A 21,181-nucleotide genomic window follows, 5' to 3' on the forward strand; every position below is an offset into this window, starting at 1 on the left:
GAACCTACATTTGAGAGCCATGGGTAGGGAATGAAGAGATCATGGGGAAATAAATGGGTGAGGGGTGAATGGCATTGGTGTTAAAGAAAGGGAGAAAGATGACATTCGCAGATAGCTCTTAGGCAGTTGATTATACATTTCAGATTTAGGGGTGAAGGAAGGGATGGAGGGGAAAATCAGAGTATCGTCAGCAAAGAGGTGATTGTTGAACCAAAGGAGTGAATGTGTTTGCTGAGCGAGAAGGTGTTTATTGTGAAGAGGAGTTGGTGTCCCATGAGTTGAAAAAGGAACGGTCAGACCAATAGGCAGTCACCTAGGTGAGCATGATGTCCTTAAAGCCAAGGAGTTCAAGTGTTTAAAAGAGGGTGGGGAGATCCCCACTGTCAGCGGCAACAGGAAGGTCAGAAAGATGATAATGGAGGTCAGAGTAGTGGGCAGTGTAAAGAGCATTGTCAATGCAGATGAGAGCTCTCCCGCTGGAGTGTTTGGAGTAGACTCCAGATTGGAGAGGGTTAGCAAGTAAGTGATTCTTGGATAGTTGACGGTGATGTTGGGGGCAAGCCTTTCAAGAATTTTGGAGTGATAGGGTAGTTCAGCAACAGATCTGTAGAATGAGGATTTGTTTGGGTCAGGACTTTTTTAGGAGAGGAATGATGATGGAGGCTTTGTACCAGGTTGGGAAGTTGAGCGAGATAGTTTAGACCAGGTGGAGAAGTGAGCAGAGGTACCAGGTGCAGAAAACGAATCTTGGAGCACTATATCTTTGTACAGCAGGTTGGACAAGCGATAATCTGCAAAACTACTAGAAAGGCTATCCCTAAATGGAAGCACACCGTGTCCCTGCTAGGGGCTGCTAGGGCTAGGCTGATGGTGATGAGACGCCTATCTAAAAGGAAAGAGAAAACTGTCCCTATATCTAGTGCCGTCAATCCAGCATATCAAACATATACCTAAAAACCCACATAAGTGGTCAACCATGCAATAGACAGAGCATCATTGCATCAGCATTTTCATGTGTCAAGCATTACTCAGAGGAATTTTCTTAAAGGACTCCTATGGCCCTTGTTTATTCACCAACAGAGCCATATGTTATTGGTGCATTAGTGTTAGGTACCAGTGGGTAACTAAAAAATTCTTTTGCGGTGGGAGCAGAGTCTATAATGCTGCAATCACCTCTTACCAAAAACCGGTGTTGATTTTTACAGAGTATGCATCCTGTTTACTTAAGCGGATATCATAAAGTGGAAAAAGGTCGGCCGGTTCGATGACTATGGTCGTTACTGTCATCATAGTCAGGGCCAGTTCTTTGTAGTATGGGGGTTAGTCCCTTGGATCCAGAGCTAGGGATTGGGCAACAATCTTGTAACCTAGGGAAATGGGGGGAAGAAGAAGCTGAATCATCTGTCTTCTGGGGGGATAGCTTCTGTTACTAACATAATGCCACTGATATTGCAATCTATTGATGCTGAATATACAAAGTTTGCCATAATTTGAGGCTTAAAAACAAACAAGCAAACGACTACCCGTTTATGGTGAGGGTGTCCCTCAATGGGGCCCTCCCCTTCATTTTTTGTGGTCAATATATATGTACCTTTAGATTATATATCTTTTAGGTTATGCCACTCATTCAGACCTCACATCCTTGATCTCATATGCCAAGTGCAGCCACATTCAATCCACATGGGGCTCATTACGACCGCAGTGGTATCTTGGCAGTAAATCCCTCAATATACCACTGAACTGCAATACTGTTACCGGCACTTGGTCTGGTGGTATTACCGCCAGATTACACGTGGTGGTGGTGTTAGTCTATTGGACCCCTTGGGGGACTTTGGTGGAATTACCACAAATTACCGTGGTAATTCTGCCGACATTTGCCAGAAAGGTGGCAGATTTACCTCCAGCTCCTAACTGGAGGTAAATCCTCCAACTTTCTGCCACACTCATACTTGTGCAGTGCGGTTATGAGGCAGTAACGGTGTCACTGCCACATTTTATCCACACACACCGCCCAACTCGTAATGAGGCTCAATTTGTTTCACTAACATTGTATCACTATATTTGTTGTAGCCACCATTGACTAATAGAAGCTTTCAGGAAACAGTAGAAGATGTAGCTCATTAAGTATCTGCTATAACCACCTATCAAAGCTGAGGAAGCAGTTGGTCTACTATTCCCCGCACCGACAGACCGCAACTCCCATACCTTTGTCTGAAAGCATGTCCCCTATCCACAATCTACAAACAGGACTACAACCGCTGTAACCAAGGAAGGACCCCACCTTGCGTCTGAGGGTGTTTTTTCCTGGACCCTCACTATCCTTTCTCCGTTTCCCATAGATTTCCGGCCCCACTAACATGCCCACTGCTAAAATCTTGCATGTTTTCCACCACAAGGCCTAGTGTACAGACCACAGGTTCCCCTCTGCCCGACTGCTTCTATCAACATTCCCACTGCATCCATCGCTCTCCTAACTCTGTGGTCGCCCTTATGGATAGCCCACCCCAAGTCTTTTCAGCCATTGAACACAGGGAACCCCTACCGGGTGCTGGTTGCTTCCGACCTGCACTCAACAACACAAGAGGTTTCTGCCTTTCTCGCTCCCTCTGCCCTACTAACAGAGCCCTCCTCCACTCGTCTCTTATACAAGGCCACCTCAGCAAGAGCAGCAATAATGGCAGAAGGGCACTTTACAAGATCTTGCCTAAGCTTACCCCCTGCTCCACCCAGCCTGAGATCATTTCTTGCAGATCGGTTCCCCCTGCAGTCACCTACTGGGCATCTAGGAATGCACACTGTTAACCATGAAGCCAGAGTTCTTATCTATGTTTTCATTCTAACAAGTAACTCTATTCAAAATGATCTATCGTATTCCCATTTCGGGTCTTCTTTTTTACCTGCCTGCTTTCTTTCTTAGCTGAGTGCTCCGAAGTAGTTCTCTGCAACGTGGCACTTTAAAAGTTTTTAAAAATAAAAAGATATTGTTGATGGCCTCATACCCCACTGCTGCGCAGTCATTCCACATGTCTTTCCACTAATGTATTTGAGTGTCGCCTGATTCAGCCCACACGCCTTTGGCCTTATAGCACAATTGGCGGCCACAATCATTCTGCAGGTCCGTGATCTTAGATAGACTGGGACAGTGTCATTCATGTTGCATTTCTCTTATTTCATGCACCCTGCTGCAGCCAGACTCACTCCGCAAATGTGTGATCCTGTACACTCTGGGGCAACGCGTTTGTCTTGTAAGCAAGACAACGCATCGCAACACAGGTTTGAACCCCGATCCCGCGCTTAGAAACCACTCTATTGGTATTAAGCGCATTATAAAAGAACAATTATAATTATAGTCTCCTGCATCCCGCTTATCCTTGGTCTCGTGCAGCCCCATGCATTCCATATGCCTGTTCACTTTGGCATTAAACATTCCAGTGTACTATCAGACATTCCCCAAACCTTTGGTCGCATTGGTCCATCACATTATGTGTGAAATATTTTACAACAGAATCAGTGGCCCTCATTAGGACCTCAGTGTTAACCAATGGCGCTATTAGCGCCATGGTTAACACCGGTAACTTACCGACTCTGCCATGGTGAAATGGGGAATTACCACCCCATTCCAAGGTTGGCGGGGCGGTAATTCCCCATTCACCACTGCCCCTTCCCCATTCCCATTTTTGCCCCATAGGGCTCAATGGGAATGGGGAAGGCGGTAAGTACGGTACCTCAAATTGCGGTACCGTAATTACCTTCAAGGTCCCTTTGCGGGTCCCTACTTTAACGGCTTGTCCAGACCAGCCATTAAGGTCGGGAGCCGCAAAGGGACCTCGTAGTAAGGCGTTAAGGGGTTAACGGCGTGGCAACCTTTTACGGCGCTGTTAACCCCTTAACACCAGGGTCCTAATGAGGGCCAGACTCTTTTCTCACATGATTGTCCTCAAACATATCTGAAATGGTAAACTCTGTAGCATAAATGATGTCCAGCAGGAGAGCATGCTATCACTCATGCCTCATTGGTTCTATATCCCACACTCGGTGTATTTCATTCCCTCGCCTGTTCACCTCTGGAGTCTCCGATATATATTTGCCTCACTCACCTCCCATCAGTTTCCATTTGTCTCTGGCTCCCATATATTTTAGGAACGGACCGATATGGTCTGGAAAGCTAGTATTGATTTGCCCAATAAAATGCAGCTCAGCTCGATCTCACTCCCCATCTTTCCCGCTCTGTGCCTGCAAGCGTTGCCTGTACATGGGAGTAGGGTTATGTGAGCAGGAAAGACCACAAATGGTGCCCCAGAGACTAGCAAGTCAGTAAGCAAAGTACACAGTAAAGGAGACCAGAAGTAAAACATATGGGGCCTGATTCAGAGAGTGCTTTCCAATGGGAGTGCACCGTTATAAAACGCTTCTGTGAATCAGGCCCATTATTTTTACAGCCTGAAATGTTTGGAGTATTTTTACAGGTTTTGATTTTTTTTTTTAAAAGATAGAATTTTATGTCCTTAAGCGAAGCAGTAGATGCAGGGCTTTAAGGGCGCTGGGACGAGCCGGGACCAAATCCTGGCAGTATCCAAAAAGGGCTCCTGAGCCGGGACCCTGCCGGGCCCACCCCTGAGTAGCCCCAGCCACGCCGACAACTCTGTGAGGTAGCCTGTGCAGCCGAAGTGCTGCAGTTTCATAGGCTGTCTGCAGGTGTCTGCACTTCGGAAGTACTGATACCTGCAAGCAGCCTGTGTTACCGTACAGTGCTTCGGCTACACGGGCTGCTTGATGTCTCTGTACTCAGAAACAGGAGGAGGGCTGGGCAGTCCAAGGGGCTTCATGCAGCTTGATGACTTAACTCGAAAACAAAATGAGAGCTGGGCAGTCCAAGGGGCTTCATGCAGCTTGATGACTTAATTCGAAAACAAAAGGAGAGCTGGGCAGTCCAAAGGGCTTCATGCAGCTTGATGACTTAACTCGAAAACAAAATGAGAGCTGGGCAGTCCAAGGGGCTTCATGCAGCTTGATGACTTAATTCGAAAACAAAAGGAGAGCTGGGCAGTCCAAGGGGCTTCATGCAGCTTGATGACTTAATTCGAAAACAAAAGGAGAGCTGGGCAGTCCAGCCCTCCTCCTGTTGCTGAGTACAGAGACATCAGCAGCGGATCTGCCTGATGTGTGTGATCTGGGGCACACTGGTGTCACACCTTTGGAGCGCCCATCCCCTTCTTTTGTTTAAAAGGAGAGGCTGGGCGCATCAAAGGAAATAATGCCAGTGCGCACCAGCTCTACTTCTATTCCCAGCACCCCACAACAGGCGAGGGGGGGCGTGGCATTAGAACACGCCCCTGAAGAGAGCCCCACCCCCCCCCCCCCCCGATTTCTAATCCCACTTAATGCACTGAGTAGATGTATTGACTGGAAGTCCACAGTTAATGGGTCTCTTCTTGGCCAGTGTGGCTTTCAGAGGAAGATTGGGCTAAATAAAGTGTGTGATTCTTTAAAGCTGGGAGCCTCCAGTCTGAGAGTTGCATGCTCCTCCTGCCATTTCTCCTATGAATACAACGGCCTCCGGGAATGCAGCGCAACCTGCCTTAAGTTTCATTGTTGGGTCAAGAGTGGTATGTTAAGGAATTCATACTGACACATAAGTTCATAACACCAGGCTCCAGACCTGCGCCAGTCATGGCCATACGGTCTCCCTTGATTGATTTCCCTGAGCTTGATTGATTTCCCTGAGTCAACTCCTCCAAGGTCAAGTCCTCCGGCCACATATGGAAGGCACGTCGACCATCCCCTCCCCTCTGCTTCTCACACCTGTCTCTGATTGCTGTGTCTCCTCTCTTTAGATGCACTCCCTGCGCCTGCTGAGCCAGAGCCAGCCCACGCAGATCTTCCACAGCATGAGTGACAATTTCCGGCCCGTTCAGCCACTCTTTCACCGGGGACTGCGCGGAAACATCGACTTCCGGAAACCGGGTAGAAAATGCAAAGGCGCCAACTTCAAACTTCACGGTATAGTGCACATGCATTCTTCTAAATAATACATTCTCTGAGATGGCACGCATCAATACATTTCAAAAGTTTTGGAATGTATCTGTGATCATCTTATTGGGTTAAAAACAATTATTTTCATGTAAGTCTTAAAGGAGGGGTCATTGTGATATCGTTGCATACCTTTTCCATATATGTGATCTGATCAGTCCAAAGTAAATTGAGGCAGCACATGTTTTGATTGAACGATTCATGAAAAAATAAAATGGAAACATATTTTCGATCTTGTTTTTCCTGGATTTCTTCCCCAATTATTAATGTCCAGGACCATTAAGTTCAGAGGGTCCTTGTAATAGATATAAAGAAAACGAGTTTCCCTTTATTAATCATGTGTCATCATTGTTTGGTCTACATCTGTTTTAGGCATTTTTCATCTGGGTTGGGCTCCTTTCAACAGTCGGTTTTGTTTTGTTCTTCTCAAAACTGAACTAGAAGCATGCCTTGCTGTCAGAGGTGCGTTTAAGGGGGCACTTTCATAGTTACACTAGCACATTTGGGAAACGATTCCAATGACCCTCAGTTTTAACAACAACCTCAAGGCAGAACCTTAAAGCTGAGCAACCTCCCATTGTGCCGAAAGCATAGGCACGCACGCCAAAAACTAAGCACTTAGCGGCCAGCAAGGAAAACACCCCATCCAGAAACTGTGGTAAGAAAACCAGAGCTTTCTGAGGTACTAGCTGGCAGAGGCAGCCAGGCACGGTGCTACGATATCCGTTTGCGGGCACCTAGGTAGCCTAATGTTTCATCCGTTTAAGTCTGTGAATATTTCAGAAGGTAGAAAACATACGAGCTTCTCCAACCACCAAGCGTGGTCTCTGAGCCAGCAGCACCCTCAGTGCTAGGCGCATTTCCTTCTCCACAATCTGGCTTGACCTTTTCTGTGTCAACACAACTTTGTAAGGGGTTGTTTTACTGCATATGCTGCACAGAAGCGTTCAAGGCTCTAAACTGAAGCAGGAGACCATGCATGCAGCATTGTGGTACGCAGTAACGAAAGACTCCATCCCACAAGGAATACTTAGGAAAAGAAAATATCAGATCAAAAAACTACTATCTGAGAGAGTGCAACATGCTGTCTCTGGGACGTGCCCAAACTATTAGGAGCAAGGAGGAAAGAGCGCTCCACTACTGCATAGACTCACAGTCTAAGCAGTGACAAGGCCATCGTGGAGCTAAGGACAAGGTTGAGCACGAACACTGGTTTTACCCGGGTTGTGGTCATTGATGAATATGAGAGGTACTGTGAATTGCTGTACAAATCTAAAAGGAAAGAGTGCTCCACTACTGCATAGACTCAAACTCTAAGCAGTGACAAGGACATTTTGGGGCTAAAGATAAGGTTGAGCATGAACACTGGTTTTACCCGAGTTGTGGTCATTGATGAATATGAGAGGTACTGTGAATTACTGTACAAATCTAAAAGGAAAGAGCGCTCCACTACTGCATCAACTCAAAGTCTAAGCAGTGACAAGGACATTTTGGGGCTAAAGATAATGTTGAGCACGAACACTGGTTTTACCCGGGTTGTGGTCATTGATGAATATGAGCGGTACTGTGAATTGCTGTACAAATCTAAAAGGAAAGAGAGCTCCACTACTGCATCGACTCAAAGTCTAAGCAGTGACAAGGACATTGTGGAGCTAAGGATAAGGTTGAGCACGAACACTGGTTTTACCCGGGTTGTGGTCATTGATGAATATGAGAGGCACTGTGAACTGCTGTACAAATCTACAAGGAAAGAGCGCTCCACTACTGCATCGACTCAAAGTCTAACCAGTGACAAGGACATTGTGGAGCTAAGGATAAAGTTGAGCACGAACACTGGTTTTACCAGGGTTGTGGTCATTGATGAATATGAGAGGTAATGTGAATTGCTGGAACAATCTAAAAGGAAAGAACGATCTGTCGGGAGTCATATGATTAATTCTTTAATCATATGACTCTACTTTAACTGGCGGACGATACATGAATGTTAATGGGGAAAATACATCTGTGGTGGGATCCGTGGAACCATTCTTTGCCTGAACATGAAGAAAGGTTTCTGGAAGGATAGTCTTCCAGTGGAGTTCTACGGAGTCCAAGTAGACTTTTTAACCTTACCTTTAAAGGAAATATGTTACCTCCATCATAAAGACAAGCCTTGGTCATAGTTCTTCTGAAACCTTATAAACCACCGACACACTGAGAATTTCAGAGCAATCAGCCTTAAAAATATTGTGAGACTTTGAAAATCGTTTGGAGATTGCTAACCCACGTCATGTAACTGAGAATAAGCCTTGATGTGTGAAGACATGTTGCAGACAACATGCAGAAACCCGCCCTAACTCTGCAAAGAGAGAGAAAAGCACACGAGCCTGTTGCAGATATGATGATATGATATGGCATTTATAATGCTAGGTTCGCTAGATGTGTAAAAGGGTATCTGGTCATTGCATCTAATGCATTACCATCAAAGGCCTTTCCTTTGAAAAAATGGCATCGAAAAAATATGCATCGAATGCATGTTGTTTAAAGGTAAAGGGTTTAGTTTAATTTTAATGTTCTTTAAAGGGTAAAAAACAGGGTTTGGGTCCCCTCATTAAAAAATGTTTTAAAAAAATGTATTTGATGCAATTTTTTTCGATACAATTTCTTTGATGGAATGTTCCGTCGATGGTAATAATTCGATGCAATGACCATAAACCGTGTAAAAGCATGCACACGCTTTGATTGGCCTCACCTATTTGTGAACATGGTGAGGTCGGCTCTCATCAAACCTTCTTGGTATCAGTGGTCGAAATGAGCGGGAGTGGTCGGGAGCGGTGCTCCTATACTTTTTTAAATTACCTTTTACAGCTCCTATACTTTTATTTTAAAAAGAAACCGTTCCGAAATGGTTTCATTTTAAAATAAAAGTGTAGGAAGAAGTTGCAACTTGCACTTCCAGTGCACTGCACTGAACGTTCTCTTAAACATCAGGTGCAAGTGTTTGGGGGTGTGTATTGTGTGTGGGAGGGGACGTGGTGATGGGGTTTGTGGGAAGTGGGTGCAGGCCAGCAGGGAACATAGCTCCACTACTTCTTTTCGTACACTTCGACCACTGCTTGGTATGCATTGTCAGCCTCAAAATGTTGGCTCTATGAAGGTGATATCGTATTAGTCTAAGAAGATGCTTCAATGAGGCTGACTTCACTGGTGGGCAGGACCGAAATTTCAGGACGCAAAGTAAACTGGACAATGTTGAGGTGCTACTGTTATGCACCTCTTGTCGCAAGCATGTACTCGGTGGCTGGAACTTCATATGGTGCCCAAGAAAGATGAAACATCGCAGCATTTGGATATCATCTGAACTCGCCAAGAGCAAGTGGACTTTTGCGGGCTGGATTCCCCAAACCAGAACTGACCTGGGCAAATGGACTCTTCTGAAATGGCCACTCTGGGGCAAGGTTGATGGCACTAAGGTGAACAAAGAATTGACTGTATTTTGTCAGTGCTGCTTCTCACAACTCAACGGCAATTGTTTAAGGACCTTGACAGATAATTGCAATAATTTCTATGGTACATAAAAACCTACAATATTTGTGTTGTGGAAATTACAACTAAACATAGGGCCTGATTACGACCCTGGCGCTCACGTAATGAAGGGTGCCGGTACGGGACTGGCACCCTTCATTACGTGAGCGCTGATTACGAGGTTCCCTTTGCGGGACCTGGACCAGACGTCTGGTAAAACCAGACATCTTTTCCGGGTCCCGCGAGGGGAAGAGAGAGGTAATAACGGGCCATTTGTAATGTGCCCATTGTTACCTCCCTCCCCATTCCCATTGAGCCCTGTGGGGGCTCAAATGGGAATGGGGAATGGTTCCTTCAAGGAGGAATAACCGGGTCCTCCAATGTTGGAATGACCCGATTATTCCTCATTGAGGGAACCCGGTAATAGAGCCCCGTTTGGAGGCAGCCATGGTGCTAATAGCACATGGCTACCTCCAAACTCGTAATGAGGCCCATAGGCACGAGGTGGGGGAAAGTGATCTACAATATTTTTGACCTTGCAGCCTTGCACCAACATCACATCAGCATCTGCATCCAAAGACTTAGTGCCTCATTACGAGGCTGGCGCTCCCGTAATGAAGGGTGCCGGTACAGGACTGGCACCGTTCATTACGGGATGCCTGATTACGAGGTCCCCTAGCGGGACCCGGAACAGACGTCTGATAAAACCAGACGTCCTTTCCGGGTCCCGCGAGGGGACCAAGGAGCTAATAACGGGCCCATTATTACCGGGCCCGTTATTAGCTCCATCCCCATTCCCATTGAGCCCTATGGGGGCTCAAATGGGAATGGGGTTGGTTTTGTGGATGAGGAATTACCGGGTCCTCCAAGGTCGGAATGACCCGGTAATTCCTCATTCACAGAACCCGGTACAGGAACCCGGTATGGAGTGAGCCATGCCCTTATTTAAGGGCATGGCTCCCTCCATACTCCTAATGAGGCCCTTAGTGATGAGATGGTTGTTGGCCGAGTCCTCGCTGAACTGGCGTTGGCCTCCAAGGGACAGAACATGCCGAGAGAGGCATAGAAGCTGCGTTTCTGCATGAAGGCAGGACACCGGTATCAATGAGGCTAACATCTGATGCTGCCTTCTTCCGTGTCGCGTCAATTTGGGAAAGCCCTTTGATGAACATTAACGAAAGGTGATGGTATGGCCTTGTTTGTTGCTACTTACCCTAACAACTGGGCCTATTCCTAAATTGTGTGTTGTGGTCTGTCAGTTCTACTGACAGGAATATACATTCATATCAGTGATGTGTGTTATATGTTAATGTTAATGTTAATGTTAAAGGTATTTATACCGCGCACAGTCACCACTGCTTATAATACAACATTTGATAGTTTCATTAACATTTTGGAAATCCACTTGCTTTTCAGTGTGCAGTTGGGTTACAGGGCAAAACGTGCCAACTGAGGTCGAGAGAATTGGGCAAAGAAACAGAATGCCACTCTGGCGCCAGCTGTTGTCAGAACGTCAGACTGACATCACTTGATGGGAGTCTGAGAGCATTTCTGCTTTCAAAAAGCCGAATATTTGGGATTGCCCTATTTCTAATTCTGCATAATTTAGCTATTGCTAACAGCAGCTGTATCGAAGTATTCTAACTTTATTTTTAAGATAGACATGGTTTAGTTTCACGTAGTCAGCCGACTTGTTCAGTGGTTAACTTGTTCACCCTAAAAACCTCTGAATAAAAAGACCACGGATGTAAATGAAATAAAGACGTGTTTGACGGATATTTGTGAGGTCAGTTTATGTTATAATTACCTTCTTACACAGTTTAGGGTTAAAAAAAAACTCATCTCGGCCCCTCTGGCTCGACCATATATGTTACATGTGTGTCCATCTGTCAGCGCCTTTATGCCCGAGGGTCCACAGTGCACTCAACAAATGTTGTAAAGTAAAAGTAAAGTAAGATTGATTAACCATTTACTTTTCCTTTTTTGATTTTATTTGTACGGCTCCGCATTCATGGTGTACAGCGGCACAGCGGCACTGCGAGTTTAATCGCCCCTTTCAGGCACTGCCAGGACAGGCGCTTTGCCATTGTCCTGCTGCTAAAGGAAGAGCCATCGTTTCTTTGGGCGCTCACTTATCCCCCTGGCTGCAGGTTTACTTCAGTGAGACTTGGCAGGAGACCCAGACCTAGCGCTTGCCAAGCCTGGGGTAACCCTCCCACTTACTCCAGAAGCTGACGTCAAACCTCGCTGTGCCCTGCAGCTCAGAAACAGTTAAACTAATTAACACAAAAACTCAACAGGGGCTTACTTTGAAGAAGGGACTGTTCCTTGCAATGGATTAATTTAGACCTGCCGTTTTTAAAAGAAATACAAAAATTGGTTTGCGTGGGTGACTGACATTTATTTTCTGTTATCTTGGCTTCCATTTGCTTACAAAGCATGTGTTTATTCTAAGGACTTGCAGCGGTTGCTCTGCTTGCACTCCCCAGTCGTAGTGCATCCATTCTTACTCATTAATATCATTCTGCCAGAATGCCAAGTGGAGTAGGGACTCATAGTTGAAAGAGGGAAGCAAACTTGGCGGGCATCCGAACCAGGTGGCTGGATGCTCTTAATTCTGCCTCTGAGCCTCTACTAACATCCCGCACTTCGAATGAAGTTTCAGGCTCTGTAATCCCTTAGCCCGAGTGTATGCATTGCCAAGGTAGGTGCACCTTTAAATGTCTCTGGAAAACTTCCAGAGACGCCCTCCTCTTCCTACTGATGCTTCTGAGGCCCAGAAATCCTAATAGTTGTTTGCCGCAGGGACAGGATTTTTCATGAGGCTGCACAGGAAAAACAATGTGGCAGCAGGGTTTGAAGATGAGGCAGGCGTATTTGTGGAGGATTTTATGCGTGGAAAGCACCACAGATTTGCGGGGAACTTCTGAACCACTGTTGATCTTGTCCCAAGAGGGTATACTAGCTTTGTACATTAAAGCTGCCACTTCCTTGAACAGACGGCCACCAGAAAACACCCTGATAGATTGAGGTCCTAGCTTTAAAAGGGCTCTTGTAGCACAAATATACAGCAGCTATTTATTGAGTCACTTTTATGCTCAACGTCTATTTTGATAGAGCATAAACGTGATTGGCTGAAGGGTGTGTGCCTCTTTTGTCAAACCTACGGTACACACCTCCAACTTCGCAGATGAAGAAGATTCAGGTGCCAATGGTCAACCAATATGACCCCCAAAGCCAAGATTAAAGCCCTTTGCTGCTCAGGACCCATCAACGTGAAAATACTCTTCCTTGTAGATGATATTTTGAAGAATGTCAAGAAGAATTTCAAATGAACCCTCCGCACCAATATCCTGAATATACTTATTCCAGATCTATCTTTCAATACCATGCCTGAGGGACATAGAACTGGCTTTCATTTTTCCACAAAATTGATAACTAGGTCTAAAGTATGGCATTCATCTCCTTCTTAATAAATGGTTCCAGAACTGTAGGGAAAATGGGGCTCCAAATTTCTTCTGGGGCAGAATTTTGGTAAGCTCAGACTCTGACAACAAGAGGTGTAGCGCTCTCGGAGAAGTGTGGTGTGAGTCAGTATTGTGAATGCCTGGAAAACATACAAGATAAAAGGAGTGTGTGAATACCACACAATGGTTCAATAAGGAGTGAATTGCAATGCAATATAAGACTAACCATTTACTAACTCACTAGCATCCCTAAATTCCTAATCTATCCCCACACTAATGTTAAAGGGAGCTCAGTCCATAGCACTTGAATGCAAAATATTGGTGTAGTTCAATAGTACAAGCCGGCACATTGGAAAAATGCTAAAGAAAATAAACATGAAGAATTCAAATTATTTTGCGGTGAAGACGTGACAAGATGTGAGCGGAGGAATGTGAATTCCATTTTGCTCAAAGCAAGCTTATTGTTTTAAATGTTCACAGCAGGAACCAGTGCAGAAGTATAATGCTTTTTGCATCCGTTTGCTGCAGCCCTGAATCACTGTCAACGGTGCAGGCTGAACACCTGCCCTGTGGAACCTTCGGGGGCTTCAAAAAGGGAGATGGTGTTTGACTGGCATGTGACATCAATGTCATAGGCAGGCATTTTCTTACACTTTCTGTAGGCAAGCATACATTTTATGGGCAGATCACACAGAGGGTTTAAAGGCGCTTTCAGTCAGAGGGGTTGGGTCTCGGGAGAATCGTGGCATTCTGCTGTCAGTGTGCAGGCAGGCTGGCTTGGAGGACCTCACTGAGTTATTCATGCAGAGAGGGGAGGAAAGCAGATGCAACGTTTTCCAGTGCGTGATCTGTCCAGGCAGACGATGGAGAGAGATTTTCACCTGCTTAGTGGAGAGAGGGAATTCCAGCCTTGCAGTCTGAGTGCACACAGAACCAAGCGTGCTTTAGGTGATATCACAGTATAAGTGAGGTGCACAGGATGTGTTTGTTACATGCTGATGATCGCTTCTATTTGCACTCATAAGCGTAGTTAGTTTTATGTGTTCTCTTTTGGCTTACAAAGACAGCTGATACATTTCAAGGTCAGTTTAGCAGTGTTCTGGCCATCTATTGCAAAAAAAGGTGTTTGAAGTTCATTGTGAGAAAAAGCTCCTTACCACGGGGGGAAGCATTACAAATGAAATATGTTCGCAGTGATGTTCATTTTCATTTTGAATCACAGGGAATGCCATGTATACATATTGTTTGAATTTCTCATAAATTCTAATTGCATATGAAGCATATATAAAAGAAACAAGTCAGCCCTGATCTATTTGTTATGTGTCCTGGTTACTTGTGATAGCATTGAGACAGGTGTAGAGCTGATGTGGTATTTTCGTTTTATTGCATGTGGAAAAACCCAAGGCATAACAGATCACTGTGAATTGGGTCATACCATAAAGGGCTGATTACATACATGACAATGCCCAGGTGTCCTGCTAAGTATATTCTGAGATACTGCCGAAAAGATACCAAGGATAAAATACCACATGATAATGAAATTTTTACCTAGCGCACACCAGGTCCAGTTTTTGGCTTACCGCTCATGATCCCAATATAAGAATAACATCAGGTAGACCTTTGTATTTGGGGCTCACCAAAAATACCCCAAAATACCCCAACTGAACCAATGTTCCCCAGAGCCTAAGACTTTTCACAGAGAGCAAAAACCCATTCTATGGGAAATTAACAATTGGTCTGTGTGACACAAGCACTACCTCAATCAAGTCAAACAACTGGAATCTTGCAATCTTTGGCACCTTCCTTCTATCAAGCGAGGTTCCACAAGGGCAGGAGGCTTATCCTAGCATGGGCTATGTCTCCCCATGTACACACCCCATCTGTCAGAGAAAATAAACCCCAAAGCTAAAGCTTTTCTAAATTGCTCCATGACCATTGGAAAAAAAACACAAACCCAGAATTTCCTCTTACATCAATCACAAAAGATAAAGAATCTGAGAACTAACTCAATTGCTCTCCCATTCCCAGCCGACTTCCTTAAGGAGTCCACACCAAAATCTGATACCCATCAGCCACACAAGTTTACCCCGCCAGAACAACCAGGCCCAAGGCCATGCACCTTGAAGACTGGAGTGACCAACAATTAAACTCTGCGAGATCCAAGATGTATTTGAAGTCAAAAAGTGCTAGCTTTTAAGGTTGGTGGAGATCTGGTTCAGTGACAATGCAACTACACTTTTTGGAGAACTGCTCCTATCACACCAGATGCATGTCCATAGAAATAGAGGCACTGGCCAAGTAGCACTGATGCTTCTCTATAGGCTCCCACCTGGATTCTCCCCTCCCCCGAAAGGCGTGCCTTTCAATGTTGTGAGTTACTGGTTCCCCTCCCGTGTCTTACTTTGTTTTGACCCTGAAACACCCTCCTCCTCGTTCCCCTGTGCATTGTGAATTGTGTGCCACTGGGCTGTAGGACTCTCTCTCTTCTCTCACCCCCTTCTCCTCCACCTACCTTCTTCGCACCCCCTATGGTGCTCTCTGTCCCTCCCATCTTCTCTAACTCCTGCTCTATCTCTTACGCTATTCCTCTCACTAAGTCTGGAAGTAAGAAATTCAAGAGGGACATCCTGGTCTCCAACCCAGGCCTCCCTATCGCTGATACCTACACCAGTGCTTCCTCCAGACAGATTCTCTCTGACATCCTCTTTGTCATCCCCTCTCCAGACCTATGGAACTCCATATGGTCTCTGTACTCTCTCCTTTCTCTTCCTCTCCCATTGACGCTGGCACTAGGTGGGAGGTCCTCTTGGCCCCCTTCCACTCCTCCACTCCTCCAAGACCATCATTAATGTCTATCTGAATAGCACTGTCTTGGTTATGCACCGTCTCCTCCTTTTTGATAGGTGTTTCCAGCGCCTTATCAACTTCCTCCCTTCTCCTGCTACTCATTCCGCCACCTCTCTGGCACCCTCATCTTCCTCCTCTGCCTGGTCTGCAGGCTCTGTATCTCTCCTGGCCTCTCCCCAACTGTGAACACCATCCATAGGCCACCTGGCCAGGTCGCCCTCTTCCTCTCTGAATGGGCTGACCTCTCCTCTTCTCTCCTTGCCTCTAATTCTCAACGTCTCCTCCTCTGAGATCTCAACATCCACCTGAATGCTTCTAATCTCTCCTCTGGGCTTTTCCGCAACCTCTGTGACACTCTCTTTCCATTCTGACCTCTGGCCTGTCACACTCTGCTGGACATACTTTGGATGTTCTCATCATCTCAGACATTCCCCTCTCTAACCCTCTCTCCACTCTTCTCTCTTGGACTGCGGCCTTTCTACTCTCCTCTCATTTAAAACTCTCTATCCCTCAGTCAATGCCACCCCCAGCCCCAGCACTGCCACCTACCTTCTCTGTCATTTGCCCAATGAAGCGTGTGTCAGTGGATGTTTTTGCCTCTACTTTCTCAGTAATGGCCCAAAATGTCGCCCTCATAATTGCGACAGCCGAAATGTTCAACTTTTTTTAACACCCCCCATTAGACCCAATATATATGTGGGGGGTGATATTATAGTAATATGGGGAGCCGTGGGGGTGTCCCCACGCATATGTATGTGGTGTAAAGGGGGTTAAATAAAAGAATTTTAAAGGTCAGCATTTTCGGCTGTCGCAATTATGGGGGTTGCAGTGATCACATAGATCCACTTTCTCTGCTCCTCCTTCTCCTGCGGCAGACTCACACCCTGATACAGCCATTTATAATCTGCATCTTTCTATTTCCAACACCCTGAACATGCTTGCCCCTGTCATGAGAATCTGGCTGAAGCCTACCTCCAAGTATAACTCGTGGTATGATTCTGACATTGCAGTCCTAAAATGCAAGCGCGGGAAGGCTGTGAGGAAGTGGAGGACTTTGGTGCATCCTCTGACAAACTGCCTGCTGCCTGCTCCAAAGGCAATACAGACTCTGTCCTGTCCAAGAAGAGAGTACATTCAAGCCCGCATCTCTGCAGCCTCTAACAACACGGCCAAACTCTTTAAAATCTGCAAGTAACTGGCCAATCCTATGCAGTCTCTACCGCTCCAAAAAGGGTACATACAGTTCCCTCTGTATGGCTCTGGTCTCTCACTAGCCGGTCAGATAGCACAGCAAGCTAAGCGCTTGCCTCTGACATTTGTGTGCAGCCTGCTGTCACAGGTTTGAATCCCACAGGGTCAACTCAGCCTTTCATCTTTCCGAGGTTGATCAAATGAGCACCGCTCTGTGGGATAATAATGTCTTCTGTTATTTGAGCGCTCTGAGCAATATGGGTGTGTAGCGCTATGTAAAAATAAATTATTATTATTATTATTACTTCTGCTCTAAAACACAGGATAGCCTGTCCTCTATCTCATCTCCCTCTTCCTCTCTCAGCCCCCCTTTGGCCATCTCTCCCTCTCCTCCTACTTTCTCCTCTTTCTCCCTGATAACACCTGACAAGGTTTCTAGACAAGTCCGATCTATGAAATTGTTGACCAAACAGGTGTTCCCCCTGCTCCTCCAGAACCATCAAAGACCATATTGATACCCTCGCTCCAGCCTTGGCAATTTGTGTAATCACTCCTTCACCACTGGAAATTTCCCATCTCCCCTTAAGCACTCCCTTGTGCACTTTCTCCTCAAGAAGCCGTCTGTCGATCCTACCTGCCCGGCCTCTATCTCATCTCCCTTCTTCTCTATCGGCCCCCCTTTGGCCATCTCTCCCTCTCCTCCTCCTTTCTCCTATTTCTCCCTGACAACACCTGACGAGGTTTCTAGACAAGTCCGATCTATGAAATTGTCATCCAAACAGGTGTTACCCCTGGACCTCCAGAACCATCAAGGACCATATGGACACCCTCGCTCCAGCCTTGGCGATTTCTGTAATCACTCCTTCACCACTGGAAATTTCCCATCTCCCCTTAAGCACTCCCTTGTGCGCCTTGTTCTCAAACAGCCATCTGTCGATCCTACCTGCCCGGCAAACAATTGCCCAATCTCCATCACCCCTTTTCTGGGAAATCTCTTGGAAAAGCTGGCCATCTCCAAGCTCACTCTCCACACTGAAACTGTTGGTTGTCTCCATGACCATCAGTCTGGCTTCAGAGCTGCCAGAGGCATGGAAACTGCTCTCCTGAACACCCATGAAGATCTGCTCTGTAACTTTGATTCCAGCATTCCTTCTGTCCTCATCCTCCTTGATCTTTGCTCTGCTTTTGTCATGGTCAACCACACCATCTTGATCAATCGACACTGTGAGAACCTGGGCATCACAGATCAGGCCCTGGAGTGGCTGACTCCCTTCCTCTTACACTGCCCCTCCCACATATAACTTGGTCCGTTTCTCTCTGCCACCTCTCTCTCTACCTGTGTTGTTCCCCAGGGATCTATCCTCTCACCCTGTTTTTCAAACTCTACTTACCCCTTTGGCCCACCTGATCTCTACCTTCTCCTCTAATTTTCAGTGTTATGCGGATGACACTCAGCTTTCCTTCATGCTCCCCTCGGCCTCCTCTCCTCTCACTCATTCCTGACTGTCTATCCATGATTCAGGATTGGTGCGCCTCTAACGATCTCTGCCTTAATGCCAGTAAAATGGAGATCCTTCTCATTGGGACCCATGCACCTTCTTTCCCCCCTCATTCTGGCTGCCCACCCTGGGCCCTCTTCCTTTGCCTTCCTGTGAGGCAAAAAAACCTTGTTGTCATCTTCAACTCCACTCTCTCTTTCTCTCTTCACATCTCGGATGTCACCAAGAAGTCCCACTACCAGCTGCATCTTCTTAAATGGACTCTTCCCTTTCTCATTCCCGCAGAAGCTCACTGTCTGGTCCTGGTTCTCTCTATGCTGGACTCTACTGCAACAGCCTCTTTCTCAAACTGCCTTCCTCTACCCTCTGCCCTCTACAACTAATCCAGATTAGAACTGCAAGACTTCTCCTTTGCCTCAAGCCCAGGAAAAGTATCTCTCCAGCCCAGAAATCTCTCCACTGGGTCCGCGTGGCTGCAAGGACCAAGTAAGTTCAAGACCCTTTGCATTGTCCACATGGCTTTCTGGGGCCGGGGCCCGCACTACATCCAACACTCTCTTCCAAAATACCTTCTTTCTCAAGCCCTTCGCTCAGCTACCTCCAACTCTCTATGGGTTAGGCGCTTCTCCAGGCAGAGAGTGGTGGGTAGATCTCTCTTCTCTGCAGGTACCTCCCTCTGGAATGGCCTCCCTGCCCCTCACAAACTTGAGCTGGACCACCTGAAGTTCCAGAACCAGCTCAAAACTTTCCTCTTCTCATCTACTTTCTCTTTCTCCCTCCCCGCTGACCAACCTGTCTGCTGTACCATATGGTTGCATGGCTACCCTCAGAGTCTCACTGGGTAGCAGGCTCGTTCTTGATCAGTCACCATTGCACTGCCTCTGGGCCTACTACACACTTAGGGGCAGTAACTGTAACCCTACAGTCCCTTGTTCTCCTTGCACTACCCAGAGCTGTGAGGCCCTGGCTGCACTTATTCAGCGCATTGCTGCCCTGCTTTCCCCTCCCCTTTGCACCCCCCTTTCCCTTTGCACTTCTCGTTCTCGCAATTGCATGATCTGAATGACACAAGGACTAGTAAGATCAGTTGTCTTGTCCTCGCTCTGTCTTCCCTCCCTTGTCTTGTCGCGCCTAGAAACACTTGTGTACAAGCGCGTTATAAATGACATCATATATGATATCATTCTACCACCCACTATTACCCACCTGGGTGGAAAGCTCATTAGTTAAGTGTGCACCTCTCACATGGGGCCAGCCTGCAAGCATCTGCTGCTTGAAGTTAAAGCATGGTCAAAGTGTGAAACCGGGGAATGATCCAATGATCAGCTAATCAGGAGGACCCACCTCTGCCATCACCATTGGGTCCTATATGGTGGGGCAGGCCTCCCCCTTCATCTGTTGCCCTCATGCTGCATGTGCTGTGCTCCTGGAACCAGAAGACACCCAGGTCAAGGCCCGTCTTCCAGGGCCCCTGTACGGCAAAGGCAGAGACAGCCCTAAATGTAAGACGAGAACTGTTGCGTGGCAGCGTTAGGAATGGGTGGTAATAAGTGGAGCGAGTGTTAATGGTGCGACTGCACCTGGGACTATGGAAAAACCTGCACATGGTTTTCCCCCTCTCTGTGATGGCACTGAAAGCTGAAAGACAATGGCTTGTCAGGCTGCCCAGAACACGTTTCCAACAGTCATGAATACGTCAAAGCGTCTTCATCGATCAACCTTCAATGTGGGAACGTCACCATAAAGGGAAGGGTTATGCCTCGCATGGGTCCTGAGCATTTTGTGCTTAGGGTCCCAAGATACACCTCATTGATGACGCCCAACGTGGTCATAACATGTCTGAGGACACTTAGTCAAGAGAAAAGTGCCTGACAGTTGTATTGGCTGAACTCACCAGGGTGACAATCCTCTCCCGTTCTGATTATTGGGGTATAGCACATGCGGACACTCCTCATGAAAGAAATCCTACAGCACCAGAGGATTCTGAACCAAGCAGCCGGGCTCCAGCTGAATCTAAAGGTCTGTGAGCACATCACACTGGCCTTCAAAAGTGCCACACTGGCTCCCGCTGCTGCAAAGGATCAAATTCACAAATCACTGCCTTGTGTGCAAGCCCTTCAGAGAGAAAGTTCCAGACAATCTGAGAAATCGGATTCCCTTTTACAATTGAGCCGCCATTCAGGCCATGCAAAGCTGGATCCATAGTCCAGATTTAACCATAAGAAACACAGTGGAAAAATCATCCGGAGACCGAGACGCCGCCTTTGGAGTGCCCCGGGCCCACGCATCAGGGTCTTGCCAATCCAACTTGCCTTTGAAAGAGCACTGACACTAGCCGCTCAAGGAGAACTTTGGAAGCAAATTGGCTGCACGGGGATCCACCCCACTGTTCATTGGAACCGGCTACAAGCCTCCCATACAACGTCACCGATCTCGACCACCTGGCCAGTTGACATGAGAATCGAACAAACTGAGCCCACTTTGTCTTGAGGTGACAGAAATCTGTCAGGCTGTGAGCCAACAGGATTCTTCATAAGATGGAGGACACGGGGGCCTGATGAAGGTCTGTGAGATGGATACGGTTTTGGACGTGCAGTTTTGCTCTTTGTTTTTATATTTGCATGTTATTGATACATTTCATTT

At 46.6% G+C, this 21,181-nt stretch overlaps 1 protein-coding gene across 1 annotated transcript in view; it reads left to right on the forward strand.

Moving 5' to 3' along the window:
• CA11 (carbonic anhydrase 11) overlaps positions 1-21,181 on the forward strand; it is a 1,189,254-nt gene that overhangs the window by 1,156,832 nt on the left and 11,241 nt on the right. Inside the window, exon 8 of the mRNA XM_069607034.1 lies at positions 5,835-6,000. Coding sequence (XP_069463135.1) covers positions 5,835-6,000 — 166 coding nt within the window. The remainder of the gene's footprint in view (positions 1-5,834; positions 6,001-21,181) is intronic.

The sequence above is a fragment of the Ambystoma mexicanum genome, chromosome 1p (genome assembly GCF_040938575.1).
Source record: "Ambystoma mexicanum isolate Mex_15411 chromosome 1p, UKY_AmexF1_1, whole genome shotgun sequence".
Lineage (NCBI taxonomy): Eukaryota > Metazoa > Chordata > Amphibia > Caudata > Ambystomatidae > Ambystoma > Ambystoma mexicanum.